The sequence below is a fragment of the Typopeltis vanoorti genome, chromosome 18, assembly GCF_054136105.1.
Source record: "Typopeltis vanoorti isolate ZY-2024b chromosome 18, IOZ_Tvanoo_1.0, whole genome shotgun sequence".
Classification (NCBI taxonomy): domain Eukaryota; kingdom Metazoa; phylum Arthropoda; class Arachnida; order Uropygi; family Thelyphonidae; genus Typopeltis; species Typopeltis vanoorti.
Genome location: NC_143566.1, coordinates 14,432,076 through 14,448,512, shown reverse-complemented (window position 1 = coordinate 14,448,512; position 16,437 = coordinate 14,432,076). Strand labels below are relative to the sequence as shown.

General features: G+C 35.0%; 1 protein-coding gene across 2 annotated transcripts in view; it reads left to right on the top strand.

Annotated features, from left to right (window-relative positions):
- The window catches only part of LOC150096503 (nucleosome-remodeling factor subunit BPTF-like), a 425,630-nt gene extending 411,132 nt beyond the window's left edge, over positions 1-14,498 (top strand). For both annotated transcript variants that reach the window (XM_090407800.1, XM_090407799.1), the window contains exon 24: positions 13,582-14,498. In XM_090407800.1, the coding sequence (XP_090263926.1) occupies positions 13,582-13,775 (194 nt within the window). In that variant the 3' untranslated portion in view covers positions 13,776-14,498. The remainder of the gene's footprint in view (positions 1-13,581) is intronic.
- The last annotated feature ends 1,939 nt before the right edge of the window (positions 14,499-16,437 follow it).

Sequence of the window (16,437 nt, the reverse complement as noted above, 5' to 3'; positions counted from 1 at the left end):
GGAAACACATCAGGGGGAAGACTGTTCCACAATACAGCAGTAGCAGGGATGAAGGAGGAGGAAAAGAAACTTGTTTTGTTGGTTTCAAGGTGCACGTGCTCCAACAAGCGTAGTTGGGGAATTATTGATGCTATTTCAGGTGAGCATTTCTTGTTTTCATTGTATTTGAAAGACTGCTCACCAGTTTAACATGTCATGGTCTACTTTTTTAATTGAGTAGCTAGTTTTTCTCTTTGGTCATTCACTGAGTGTAATGATAAAATAGTGTCTCTTTTCGGATTACTTTTACCATGCAGAAATGCTTTGAGAATCTGTATATCACCTATTGTCTCTTATACATAAATGAGCTCTCAATGAGCTAAAACCCTGACTAGTTTTGTTCATAGTTGAACAGTGTGTTCCTCCTACTCATTTGACAAACCTTGCAGTACAAAAGCTAAGTTTAAAGTTCTACAACCATTGCACTAACACTGATCTTCATACCATTCTTCATCGCTCTCATGACACAGTTTTTTTTTTTTTTTTTTGGTTTGGGGGGTCATCAAAAAGCAGATCTTAGTTCCTCGCCTCATTCTTGAACTGTCATTTATCTCCAGCTTTCCTTGAACAAACATATCACATCAAGCAGAAAAATATAAGTTTTTGGTGGCTTAGAAAGATGTTTCTTTCACTTATCCAGCTGGTAACTCTCTTCAAATTTCAAATACACCCAGCCTTAGAGTACTGTTTTCACATTTGAGGTTGTGCACCAAAGACCTGCCTGAAAATAGTTGATGTCTATAAAAGAGCAATCCAGTTAATATAATTCCCTTTCTCTCTCTTTTGCTCTCTTTCTGTCATTGACTCACACCAGTTACTTTTTATGTGTATTCTGTTTCTTCCTTATGCCTTTTGTATAGACAATTTTCTGATGAACTGGCTTCCATCATTCCTCCTCTCTACTTATGCAATAAAAATATGAACAGTTGCTGGTCAATTAATGCAGAGAACTAAGATTCTTTGCATTACATGACAAGTTGATATAAGGCACTAACAAGTGACATTTGGATTTTTATGCACAGATCTGATCACCTGGTTATATTGGCACTTCAAGACCCTGGAATGTTGAGTCTAAGGACAGATAAATAAGTAAATAAGTCAGTGAGAAGAGCCTATCAGATAGATATGGGAGAATATATGATGGGAAAATGAGAGGTCATCCTTGAAATCATACAAAATATCATGTGAGTCAGGAAGTGAAAAAGGAGATTTTTTTTGCATTGCAAATAGTGAATAAGTGAAATGCATTAATGAAGTGGAGAATGCCTTTAAGGCAAAGTATGATAGTTAATTGTGGTTTGTGAATGTTTGATCTCTCATGATGTGCCTTTGGACTCCATGGAGGCTTCGAAACAGTATTAATGTTGATGTTATTATTACATGGACATTTCCATGGAGTCTAATAGCACATCGTGGGAATAGTCTAATAGCACATCATTATTGACACACTAATCATATCTCTCATTAAAGTCATTCACTGATGCATTCCTCACATCTACCTCTGGCAACCTGTTCCATTCACCTACCATGCAAAAAATCAAGTCCTTACATCCTTGTTTTGTGCACTTATACAACTTTCCAGGGTAATCCCGTGTTCTCTCTTATCTCATTAAGTACTGGAAAATTTCTTCAGCTTCTACTTATAAAACTTTAGTGACATATATTTCTCTCATATCTTCCTCTTTTCCATATTAGCTAAACTTTGTAACCCAAACCTTCAGTCTCTAATCATAAGGAATACTCCATTCAGTTTCTTGTAGTGCAGTACCGAATCTTTTTTTTTAAAACCTAAATTGGCAGCCATTATTCTTTGTCCAAACTACCGATCTGTTTAGGTCAGGGGTTGCCAAACTTCTTTGACCGTCGACCCCTTCAAGAGTTTCTTGACTTTTTATCGACCCCCTCTATTTTATTATTACATAATTATAATAGGACAAGCAAAAAAGATGTTTATGTGAGTTTTTAGATTGTTTATTTTATAGTTACAGTGTTTATTCTATGTATAATATAGTATATATTATTATATTGGCTTAACGTCAAAGGGATACGTTTTTGTTTTTGACGTCCTTCTTAACATTACATATTTGATAGGAGAGATAAATTATTATTACGGGCAACTCCAGGGAGTCATTAGACTCATCGAGGGAGGCCCCAAATCATATTCATCACAACTATTTGACATTCTTACAGTATCTATCATACCTCGCCTTAAACTCATTCACTGTCACAGCATCCACCACAGACTCGGGGAGCGCATTCCACTCATTCACTACTGTAAAAGTAAAGAACCCAGCTCTAACACCTTTACTAACCATACTTTTGCCCAGTTTCCATGAATGTCCCCTAGTCCTCCCACAACCAGCCCTGTTCTCAAAAATATCTTCTGAATTAATTTTATAGAAACCCTTCAGTAATTTGAATGTCTCAATCATATCTCCCCTCCTCTGCCTTTCAACCAATTTTTGCAACCCACAAATCCTCAACCTGTTCTCATACGGTTCATTCCACAGACGTGCTATCATCTTGGTCACTTGCCTCTGGATCCTCTCCACCTCCTCCCCATCAAGAAGAAACCTAGGTGACCAAATCTGAGCACAGTAATCGAGATGGGGTCTTATCAAGGCTCGATACAGAGGAACAATAACCTGCTTGTCAACGTATTCTTCAGCAACCAAGTGATTTGATGAGCTGATTTGGCCACTTTTGCAACGTGTCCCCTAAATTTCAATTCCTTATCCACCAACACTCCTAAATCTCGTGCCTCATCAATTTCCTGGAGCACGGTTCCACCAATGCAGTAAACTGCCGCCAATCTTTTCACCCCAAAATGCATAACCTTACATTTTGCCACATTAAATTGACATCCATTTCGCTTAGCCCAGACCTCCAATCTATCCAAATCATCCTGCAAAATTTTGACGTCATCTGCATTCACTATTGCCCTACCCAACTTCGCATCATCCGCAAACAAATGAACTGTTCCTCTCAGATCCTTTCCTATATCATTTATGAACAAATTAAACAGCAGTGGTCCAAGAACAGATCCTCGTGGTACACCACTAGTAACAGGCCGTCTTGTGGACTCTACTTCTGAGTAAACCACTCTCTGATATCTCTCCATCAACCACCCTCCTATCCATCTCACCAACCCTATGTCCATTCCCATATGCTGCAATTTACTGATTAGAATTCCATGTGATATCCTGTCAAAGGCCTTAGCAAGGTCCAGTAGAATCAATGTAAACCCATTACCCTTATCCAGCTCAGCCGTCACTGTGTTATAATACGTGAGCAAGTTACTGGGGCATGACCTACCCTTCACAAAACCATGCTGTCCCCGATACAGTATCCCATTTTCTTCTATCCAATCTTGTATTTTCCTCTTGACTATTTTCTCTAAGACCTTGATAATGATTCCTGTTATGCTGATTGGCCGGTAATTTTCAACAGCAGCCTTGGAACCACCTTTGTGCAGTGGAACTATTTTCCCCTCTTTCCACCCCCTTGGGACTGATCCAGTCCTGAGGCTCAAATTAAACAAAATGGTCAAGGGCACTGACAATTCTTTGGCCGCTTCACGTACGACACGAGCTGGTATACCATCCAATCCCACAGATGTATTGACATTGAGGTTCTGTAATAGACTAGTTACCTCTACTTCATTCATCACAATTCCAGTATAAGCTGTTGGTTCTTCCATTCCTGCAAAGTCACCACCTGGATGATATACTCTTGCAAAGTGCTCGCTCAGTAATTCCACAATATCGACTGATTCGGTTACCTCCCTACCCTCAGCATTTTTCAAGATCATTCTACCATGAGCATTTTTCCTTTTACTTGCAACATATTGAAAAAACTGTTTGGGATTCTCTTTAGCCTGCGTGGCCAATTTCCTTTCGTAATCTGCTTTTGCTTTTCTTACCACCCTTGTTACCATCCTGGCCTGAGCTTTATACTGTTCCTGCACCTGATGGTCACCCTTCTCCTTAAATTCCCTCCACAATTGTTTCTTTTTTTGCAGCTCAAGCTTAATAGTGTTATTCATCCATTTAACCCCTACTTGATTTATTATTAGGACTCTTGGTATACAGTCAACCATTGCCTCCTGCAAGCAGTTCTTAACCACCTCCCATGCACTATCAACATCCAGCCCTTGCAGTTTTACATGCCATGACATTGAGCCAAGCACACACCTAAGCTTGTCATACTTACCAGCCCGGTAATTCCACATGTACCCTGTCTTAATTGTAAATTCGACTCCTTTAATAAATCATATATAAAATTTAATTTAGATAACAAAATAACAATAATACAATCTTCCTTATATATATATATGAAAATAAGACTTTTATTGACTCAGTATACAATTTACTAACATCAATGTGAAGGTGTGCTTTGTGACTCTTGACAAAATTAGCAATGTTGGGTTCAAAATTAGTAAGTTTCAGCCTTAAATCACCATGGATTTAAGGCTGAAACCAGCTTCAACTATGTACGAGCTTGGAAATACAAGTAAAAAAGGGGAGTACCACTTCAGAAAGTTTTGGATATTTTTCTATAACATTTATGTTCATCCAAAAGTAACTTAAAGTCCTATTTTTAAAAAGTGTCTTAGCTTCAAGATCAACTGACAATTCAATAAGCTCATCTTGTAAGTTACATTCGATATTTTCAATATCTCCAGAAAATGGAATGATAACCCAATCTGGAATGTGCATGTTTTCAAAATCTTCAAAGCGCAATTTAAAATCATCACTCAAATTTTGAAGATGTTCTGTGTATATTTTTAAGTCTTCATCTTTTACTTCCAATTGCGGTAGATTCGAAAAGTGCTGAAAATCTTTTCATAACAATGATGATTTAAATACGATTAATTTAGCTTGGAAGCCCTAAAAGAATCATCCAAGCTTGAATAATCGTGACATCTTTACTTTGTAGATGTACGTCATTAAATTTTGAAAATAAGTCCGCCAAGTAGAAAATATGATTCTTATTTCTCTTCAGTTCATCACTCAATAACATCTGTAAGAAACTCTAGGGTTGAGTCGAACAACTCAACAAATCTTTGTAGACTTGCACCTCTAGACAACCATCTTACTTCAGTATACAGGGTGTTCGGGATAAATTTGACAGTTTCGTAAGGAAAAAGAAAATCTTCTTTGTATCTATTAAATTTAATGAATTGACAAAAAAACATTACAGGCAGAGTTAATTACAATACTATCAACAAGATTTACTCAAAATAACCACCATTAGCATCGATCACAGCTTCAATTCTGCTTCGGAACCTCGAACAAGCTGATGCTACAGTCTCCCTGGGAAGGGCCGCAAAAACTGTTTTAATTTTATCCATTAACTGGGCTTTTGTATTACTGGAAGTGCGATTGGTGTCTTTTTCAACTGCGCCCCATACAAAATAATCCATGGGGTTAAGGTCTGGGGAGTTTGGAGGCCAAACATTTGGACTGGTGAAGTCGTAGAAATTTTCAGACAACCATTTTTGACTTTTCCCAGAGGTGTGGCAAGGGGCCGAATCCTGCTGCCATACATACGGCCTACCATTGGCTACCCTTGTTATCCAGGGCTTGACTACAGTTAGCAACTCCACGAACAAAGCCCGAATTCCAATGCCAGGGTTCTTCAACACCTGTTCCTGCAGATTTGCGAGGAATTCTGCTGTACGAACGCAATCAAATCGTCTGCTAGGGATCTTTCTTCTTGCTACATCCTCGTAGTCACCATTGCAAGTCTCTAGTTCATGCCCGATTGTTTTTACTGTATTCAGGGAGCATTGGGCAGCAGTCGTAATATCCTTATTTTGATGGCGGGCACGAATCATCATGATACAAGTTATTCTCTTCCATGATTCAGGTGGGTTCCAGCTATCCATCCTTTCTGACATCTTGTATATGAATGAAGAAGGGTCCAAACTTTTAAATGAAGAGAAGTGTGTGTTAATACATGTAACTTACGGAAAAATATAATTAATTATAAATATGTCAAATTTATCCCGAACACCCTGTATATGAGTAATTGGTTTGATACTTCATCATATTTTTCACAAAGTTTGGCAAACAATCGCGATTTAAGAGGATGAGCTCTAATTTGATTAATAGATTTAATACACACTCTTAGAGTATCATGTAGTTCGTCACTGAGAGCTTTTGCCACCAAATGGTTTCGGTGCAATACACAGTGAATAGTACGTACACTTTGAACTTTTTCTTTCAGAAAGGCAGCGAAACCTCGATAACGGCCCACCATTGCAGGTGCACCATCTGTGGCTACTGCTGTTATATTAGTAAATGGAATATCATACTTATTTAAATATTCCTGCAATCACTGAAAAATTGTCAACCCCATTCCATCACTTTCAATAAATTTTGCAAATAAAAATTCGTCAATAATTTGATGTTTGGTTTTACTATAATATCATACATAAGCCATAAAAACAGAACTATCGAATGTAGATTCAGCAAGGTGGATGAGAACTTACTATTTTTGAGTTCTGATACTACAGTTTTTTTGTACATCTTCAGCCATTTCACCAATACATCTTTTCACGGTATTCGCACTCAATGGTAAGCATTTTAAAACAGGGCCAGGAACTTTTTCATTATGGTTTCAATTACTTCTTTGATTGCGGGTATAACAATGTCCTCTGCAATTGTATATGGTTTTCCTTTTTTTGCTATATTAAAAGAAATATTGTAGGAGGCTGTTAATTCTTGTTTATTGTCAGCTTCGGCAGATGCTTTCATAAATGATTTTATAGTTAGTCGATCGGGATGGAGTCTTTGAAGATGATCTTTCATTTTTGCTGGTTTCATTACATCGTTACTAAAAGTTTTTTTCACAAAGAAGATACATAGGTCTCGTTTCGTTTCTTAATGAAGCAATAAACCCAAGTTTCAAATATTCTGACGAATATTGTCTGCATTTCTTTTTAGAATCTGAAGCTGCCATTGTGGTTACTGAGGTTGTAAGAAAATAATTAAAATTGAAGTCAGTAAGCAAAAGTAATGTCTAAATAATATACCTACTCACGTATTTCTAGAGGATGTACAAAACTACCAGCCCTGCACAACTCTTCAACATAGAGAAGTTTAGTTCGTCAATGAATAACGATTGAATTATAATATGTATATTGTTGAATTTTAGAACATTAAAGCTCACTTGCATGTCAATGCGCAAAAATGAGATTGGAATTGAATACGTGTAAGTATAAGTAAATAAGCAACTGCATATGTGTCGCAATCTCGCTCCCGCCGCACTGGCCGGGCGGGAACCACCGACATCCGTTTATTAGTAAATACATCATTTTAGCCTACTTGATTGGCCTCCGTAACTATTTTCATGACCTTGCTCCATCTTACAGGTCCTATTCATGTCACTGTTCCCACGATTCATTCTTAATTGCATTGTCATTCAGGATGGAGGTAATCCAATTTAACCCATTTAAATATTACCCGTACAATGATATCTTATATTTTTCTATCAACCCCTAACAATGTTATATCGACCCCCAGGGGTCGATATAACATTGTTAGGGGTTGATAGAAAAATATAAGCACTTCACAACTGGATATGTCCTTCAAATCATTTCCACTATCATTGATATACCAGCTTAGAAGCATTTGCCCCAGTACAGAACCTTGTGACACACCACTAGTCATCTACCTTCAATTTCATGGAATCTCTACCATATAATACTCTGACGTCTGATAAGAAAGTGGTTTCTTATTCGTGTCACCAGTTTCATGTCCATTTTCTCCATCCTACATAATAGGGTTCCATGCAATATCCTTTCAATTGCAAAGTATCCTGCAGAATCACCATGATACAGCCATTTCCCTCATCACTTTATCGTCATCGTCATCCTATGTTACGCTTTCGCAGGCCTACACATTTTACCATGTAAGCTTCCATAACCAATGATCCCACGGAATAGGTCGATTGCTCCTTATTCCCGGTGGTATCCCATGTTTGTCGAAGCGTGTGTTCACGAGGCCAGTTTGCTTTCTCTGTGGGAGGAAAACACCTTGCTATCCATTCCCAAGACCAACTAACTTAGCTATGGCTGAGGACGATTCTTGAACTCCTCACATCTTCAACAGGAATCGAACCTAGGACACTCCTTCCCCAGGCATATGGTTGCAAAGCGCACAGCCACTAGGCTAACCGCACTTCACAACCACTTTATAGTAGAGAGTGACTACATTACTAAGACAAGATCTTTCATTCCCAAAACCAAGCTGTGCCCCCATAGATTATTATATTCTTCCTATCTTCTCATTCCTGAATTCTGCTCTTAACCATCACTTCTTAGATATTAATTGGTCTATAATTTTGGGTGCCTCTTTTGTATAACAGAACTATTTGGTCTTCTCTCCACTCCCACAGCATTTACAGGTATAAGATAAAAAGTCTGGTTAAAGTCTCTGCTGTTTCTCTTGCACTTTCCTTTAACATATAGGCTGATCTCATAATCTCTGTTCTTATCTTGATCCTTTGCATTGGTTACTACAGTATCTCCACCTGGATAATTACATATTTACAAAGTGAACACTCAGTAATTTAACAATTTCTTATACTTCTGTCACCTTACAATCAGTATTCATTCATTCAAGTTATAGTGTAATCATTCTTCCTTTTGCTCACCATGAAGCAAAAAAACTGGGATTTACTTCTCTTGTCCTGCTTGGTTTATTTTCTTCCATAATCTGATTTTACCTTCCTCTCCATGCTAGACATCCTTCTTGCCTGTGCTGTGCCTTGCTCATGAGCTTTCTGATCACCTGTGTACATCCATTTAACTCCCACCTGCTTTATCCTCCTAATCCTAAGTATGTTATCTCATATACTGCTTTCCTGAAATAGCCTTTGACCATTTCTTATGCATTACTAATATCCTACCCTTACAGTGTTTCATAGGCCATCACACTGTTCCAAGTTGCCTCCTGAATTTTTTGTCATCACCAACTTTGTAGTTCAGCATATCCTTCTTAACTGACAATTTCACATGCTTTGCCATCTTCCAGGTTAAGACTGCATGATCACTCACTCCATTTGGAGGCAAAGTGATTACCTTGCCTATGGACAAATTCTCTGATGATCTCAACTAGACTTGATGCTCTTAAATTCCAGGTGCCTTTTTACATCCACTTACAGGAATCACAGATCGAGAAACTTTTAGTCAGAAACTTCATTTTAGTTTCTTTCAATGCATCTCATCTCCATATGTGTATAATTTTGATGATCCACTATAATTGTGATATTGTAAATTGTATTGGACAGTCATAATACACTTACCTCTCACTATAGCAAACACTGCTATAACAAATGCCCTCAGTGTAAAACTGAGTCCCAACCAAAAAGCTCTATAGGTACAATGCAATGCTCATTGCTTTTTTTTTTTTTTTTGGAAAGTTGAATAAAATGATATCACATTCATATGATAGGTGTTAAATAAAGGTGCTGTTATTCTATACCATCCCAAAAAAAAAGCACTGGCTATGTGTAAACAATATACCATGCTAAACTAATGATAGCAAAGTATTTCTGTGATTCCAATTATTCTACCATTGTGGGAGTCAGCTGTATCTTTATCAGGAATTAATGCTAATATATGTTATGATGGAAAACTTCCACTCCCACTTCATAAATTCATATTATTTGTTTTAATATGCTGCATCTTCTGGTGCTCAAAGTGGATATCAGGAAAGTTGTCATAATTAAACGTAATAGGATTATTTAAATGCTTTAAAGCGCTTAAATAATTCTATTATGCAAGCCTATTTTCTGACTTACGTGAAAGTCGTGTGCTCTGTATTCATAAAAACATTGTAAATCACATCTGAATTTTGAAGTTCTTACAAGTAGGGTTGTGCCAAAGCATGATTTGTAGAATGAGCAAATACTGAATATTCAGTTTGCAATTCAGCCAAAGCACAGAATATTCAGCTGAAGCATACTAAATTATATTTTGCAAAAAAAAAAAAAAAAAAAGTCTGAACAACAAAATATTCTCATTAAAAATTGATTTTTTAAAAACTATTAAAGAAAGATTAAAAAATATGCATGATAATATTTCAACCAACATCTTAACAATAAAAATACAGAAATAAAATTTTATAGAACAGTCGTTTAATTTTACAAGGAACATTTATTGCAAGAAAAATTATAACATAAAAATCAGGAAAAAAATATATTGCTCTTATTTCCTTAAATAACAAAATTGTTAAATATAGAGAATAATTATGGGTTTAGTAATCAAAATGAAGTTGCAATAAATTTGATGTAGTAGAATGGCTTTTCAGTGTTTTTTGGATGCCTACTTCTGGTTTCTTCATAAATGTTTCCAGCTTCTTGGAAAATATTTATTGGAAAATAAATATATTTATTTTCAATAAAGTATCAAATGTTCTGTAATTTTTTGTTCCTATTCCAAAAAAGTGTTATCCTGATTTTCAGATAAATACAGTTTCAGTCTTAAAAAAAAAACTGGTACTGATAGAAATTCTATTTTACTCAAAATAACAGTGTAATTTTCCCATTTTTGTCACTACACTAATGGATCAGCAGTTCTTTTTAATAGTTGTTTAGTAAAATAGATAATCATCTCATCTCATCTCATCATGAATGTTTACCTGTGGTTGATTCTGCTTTTGACCTGATGGCAATACAGCAGTAGAAGAAGGGGGTAGTATCATCAAGACACTTGCCATAATTTGCTCGTATTTTTCTTTTCATCATGATTTTGCTACAATTTCACATTTTTTTTAAATTAAGGAATATTATCAATTTCTTTATCGCTTGATATTTCAGAATCACATTCAGATTTCTCATTAATTAGAATGCTTTTAACATAATCAGTTTTGTCTAACTTAAAAAAATCCGAGCATAAATCTTAAATCTGTATTATAGAAATAATATAATATTTATTTTCCAATAAAGTATCAAATATTCAGTGATTAAATTCTAAACGAATAAGTTCCGGAGTTCTATACAAAATAACCAATTGTATTTACCTTTGAATGCTATCCGGGGAAGCCCCAAACCTCCCTGTCGCTTTCATCATGCATTCGTAATCAGGCGACTGTTGATATTGACTTTATATACACATTCAAAATTGTAAACAATTGTTGAATAATAACACAATAATGTAGGCATAATTACTGTAAAGAAGAAAAGTTACAAAGCAGAAAAATGTTCCTATAAAATAACCAATTGTATTTATCTTTGAATGCAATTCACTGGTTGAGTGTCCAGCAAGTCAGCAAATCTTTCCTTTCGTTCAGCATTAATATTATTGCATTGCAACTGATGGGAATTCTGTGGATTCGTTACAGACCTCTTTCTCTTCAGAAACTATGCACAAACTATCATTACAAACTCGTTTTATATTATCACTGTCATCTGAGCTATTTTTCTGTTTAAAGACGGTACCAATGTACTTATCCATAATTGAAATACCATACTTACTCGGATATAACTTCGGACCCCTGATTTTACTTTTCGAAAAAAGAAATTAAAAAGTTTTGTACCTCGCTCATGAAAAAAAGCTTAAACACGTTCACATCGGGGCGTAATAACTTGCTCCCATGGTAAACAACATGCCCTCCCCAATAGCTACTATATTGCAGAGGCAAGAAAAACAAGTACTTTTATTTTGTCAGTGAATAAGGCATGAGCAGTTTGTGTAATATATTTTTGAACAAATATGCAATTAGAGACAACTGGGATAAAAACGACACTAATTAATGAATCATAAAAATTTTATAATTTTTATGATTCATTTTATAATAAATGTTCCTCATTCAGAAACTATGCTGTATAGACTCAAGCAAAACCATATGTTGCACCAGCAAACACAGTATCTAACTAAAAACTATTGTTATTAATGAGATGTGTGCGAGTTCGCCTGCCACAAAACAGCAATAAAATTCAACTGAACTTGTTAAAATTCACAAACATGTTAAAACTAAAATATATATATATATATAGTGAATGTTGTGTTGAGCTGTCTCATCCACTATATATAGTGGATGAGACAGCTCAATAGTTATGGCAGTTTCACACATTGAATTCAGTTGAAGAGAGTTAGCATTTCAACTCAATTGTTGGCTATGCTTTTATCTTTCAGTCACATGATCTTTTGTTAATTAATACTGCACCAATCTTAATGCTTGTCTTAATAACTTACCATTACAGTCTTTCGCGTTAGGCTTAATTACCGTAAAGGGAGAAAAGTCACGAAACAGAAAAATTTTCCAGGGACAGGCCCCAGAGAACCCTGGCTGAATTTAGCCACTGCAAATGTTCTGTTAATGTTTTCACAGAGAAATTTTTTCATTGTTTCAACTCGAAAAAAAGTCTTACCTCATTTTCAGATAAATACAGTTTTGTAATCTTAATATTTTGAAGTGATTCTGAAATCAAAGCAGATTTCGTAATTTCCTCAAAAGGCTCCAATAAATTTAGAGTGGTTTCATTAAAAACTGCTGATTTTAGTTAAATGTATTTAAATAGCTATTGATGGCATAGATATTTTAACTTTTTTTTTCTTTTTCTTTTTTTTGCTTGCATGATTGCTGTTTGCATATTTTACATTCAGAATCCTCACATAAATCACAAAAGTTCCAAATATTGCTTGTTTTATTATTCATTGCCAAAACTATACTATTTTAAGAAATTTTAAAACTTCATGATATGAATGAATTTTAATAATATAAACTAAAATGAAAACAGAAAACACCAAATCAGCTGCCTGTAGAAGATGCAACAAGCTTCAGCATGCAATCATACAAGATAAGGGAGTGGCTTTTTCCAGTTCATTGTGTTTGTTATGATGCACATAACCAGTTTTTTTTTTTTTTCAGCCAGCCAAATATCAAAGCAAAACCGAATATTCAGTGCATCTGTATTTGTGGACATTCTGATGATTTGAAACAAATTTGATTAAGGAGACTTTTAGTTTATTTACAAGAACTGAAATAGTTCTTGGATTTTAATTTGCAGAGAATTAAATTTCAAAAAAATAAAATAACCTGCTGCTAGATTAAAATAATTTTTTTTTAAAAAAAATTCTTGCTCTTTTGAATATTTTTATGAAGTATTGCAACTCCCGTGTGTATATGAATGTCAGGATTTCTAGGCATTCTAATATATTATATTAGAATGCCTAGAAATGTTATCATTAAAATTAATATATATAGCAGAATTTTGATTAATCAGAAGTACTAATAAAAGACAAATATATGGGCTCCTTAAAAAATAAATAGTCCTACAGAGGCTGTGTCATTTTAAGTAGCACAAGCAAAGGTAAATCGATATTGACGATTAATAATGAATAAACTCCAGTGGTAAGCTTTTAAAGTTTCAGTCTTGGCTATATAAACAGATTACACATTTATAATATTCTCAGTATCTACTAATATATATACATTTTTTGTAGTATGCATAACATTTATATTGATTTTATTGTTATTTGGCTTTAATGTTATCTTTAAAATTATATCATTCATATATTTTACTTTCTAGATTTAAAAACTGTGGAACAGCGATTGAATTCACATTCGTATAAAAAGCTGGCAGATTTTATTGGTGACATGACAAAGATATTCGATAACTGTCGTTACTACAATCCACGGAACTCTCCTTTCTATCAGTGTGCTGAAGTGCTTGAGTCCTTCTTTGTACAAAAAATTAAAACTTTCCGTGAAAGCATAACATGATAAGTGTCGTGCCCATGTAGGATCTTCATAATGCAAAATCATCTTCCAGAAAGGTAGTCAACATCTAACCTTGGAAGAAGAGGATAGAGTTTAGCTTGCAAGCAGAGCAAACTGATATGGTTTAATTATCCTTCCATCAAAAACAAATAAAAAATGACCTATGCATTTTTTATGGACCCAGTGCTCTATCAGAACACGTTATGGACCAGAAGTGTATTTATGAAGAGATACAAGTTTCGTGCCAGATTTTCTACTTGCATTCTGATTAGTACACCTTTCTCCATTCCAGTGCATTGCATGTGTCCATCATGAATGAGCTTCGGTACCGCCATGTCCTTTGGATTTCGTTTTCCATGGAAGTGGAAGCCGGTAATTGTTAGGAAAGAAGAAAAAAAAAGGGAAGGAGAAGAAGAGAGGGTGAGGGAGATAGACTAACACTGGACTGCATAAACATTGTAGTGATCTGTACATATAATGAACTACTGTAGCAGAAAAAGTGAGTAGGGAAGTGGGGGGGGACTCCTGCCCTTGAATTGTGTATGTATGTAAAATTTCATGCCACCTGTAAATGGTGAGGGGGGGGGGGAAACAAAGTTCTATTTGTTGTAAATCAGGATGTTGTTTTGCATATATAATTTAATAGTGTAAGTATGGAGCAGTTTCTACAAAATATAAAGTTAAAAATTGTTTTCATCTTGGTTTTCAAGTAAGGACTGTTACAAATTATTCTGTCTGTAAAAAAAAAAAAAAAAAAAAAAAAAAAAAAAGGAAAAAAAAATTCTAACTTTGCGAATAAATTTCTATACAGACAAAAATTTTAAATCAAGTAAATAGCATATTTGGTTGATGGCCAACAACAGAGCTATAACAGTAAATGTAAATCTTAATATATATTACTGCAAATAGTTTTTTATGCATTCTGTGCTGTTTGGTATTCTAGAAACAGTACTTTCAGTGAAATCCGCAATTATTTTTTTACAACTGATGACATTATGGAAGGGTCGTCATTCATTGTCCACCTACACCGATACACATTCGTGATGAAACAATTCTAAATGGATATCATACTTTGTGGTACTATATTCTCACAAGATGTTTCACAAATGTATTCCATTTTTAATTAAATGCATTGTATTTATTTATCCATCAGTGCACATTTATTTACTTCAGTGTAAAAGATACCATCTAGAGTCCTGCTGTTTCAGCATCTGTACAGACACCAGCCCATCTTCATTAATAGTAACTAAGTCTTATGTCCTTTGGACACTTGTCATATCATTCTGTTCTATGTCATTTATTGTGTACATGTTCTTGTCATTTGTATCTTTAATAAATCATCTCAGAAGAGGAAGTAAAATTTTTAAAAAGGCTTTCTTGTATATTTGAGAGAAAAAAAAGCATTGTTTTATAGTACCTATAGATTAAAAAAAAAAATTGATGAGTATGAACACAATTATGGCCTGTTTTTGTCATTTGATGGTTGCATGATTGCAGATGTAGAATACAAATGTTTCCTTTCTTTTAGGCTTACACGGTGATCCGAATGTATTTTTGAAAATTATGGAGACAACTACTGTGTTTGAATAAAAACTTTAGTTTAATATTACTAAAATCTACATTCGACATTTCGACCTTTATGTCAAGGTCATCTTCTGGAGCATACAACTATACACAGGAAACAAGCTACACTACAATCAAACTGGTTTGTTAAAGACACTGACCAACCGCTACAACAATTGTTGGCCTGACCTCTGGTGGGAAAAAAAAAAGTATACATCAACGCTAGATTATTAGTGTTATTTGTTGGTTGTAGAAATACATTGGGCACAACAACAAGTGTCTATCTATATACATATATTAACATCATGTACACATTCCAGCCAGTTGGTATGGAATGGTTTCTAATACTAGCTGAGGATTGGCTAGAGTCCTGACTTATGCTGGATCTTATATATTAGGTAGGCTGAATGTGTGCCATCCAGATCCTTTGAATTTTCATGCCATCTTTGTTGTTGATATTTGGGTGGTTTATCATGATTTCGCAGGCTTCCTTAAATTTCCTTTCATACCAGGTTTTTGTATGGTGTAAAGAGCTAGTGTGCTTTTCCAGTTGATTTGGTGTAAGGTGCTGAGTGCATGGTCTGAGAGGTCTGCTTCACCATAATGGTTATATTTAATGTGTCTGTTGATTTTTTCCTATAACCCTTTAATGTATGGGATGGCTATGTTTTTACTGTAATCTAGATTCGTTTTTGTTGTAGTTTTATGGAGTAATTTATTAACAGTATTTTTTTTATAGCCATTATTTATGAATTGTCACTGATGATTTTTAGTTCTTGTTTCAGGGCTTGCTGGTGAGAGCAAATTGTTGTAGCTCTGTTTATAAGGGTGTTAATGACTCCATATTTTTGTGATGGGTGGATGGGAAAAGCACCTGCTCTTTACACCACACAAAAACCTGGTACAAAAGGAAATTTAAGGAAGCCTGCGAAATCGTGATAAACCACAATATTAACAACAAAGATGGCATGAAAATTCCAAGGATCTGGATGGCACACATTCAGCCTACCTAATATATAAGATCCAGCATAAGTCAGGACTCTAGCCAATCCTCAGCTAGTATTAGAAACCATTCCATACCAACTGGCTGGAATGTGTACGT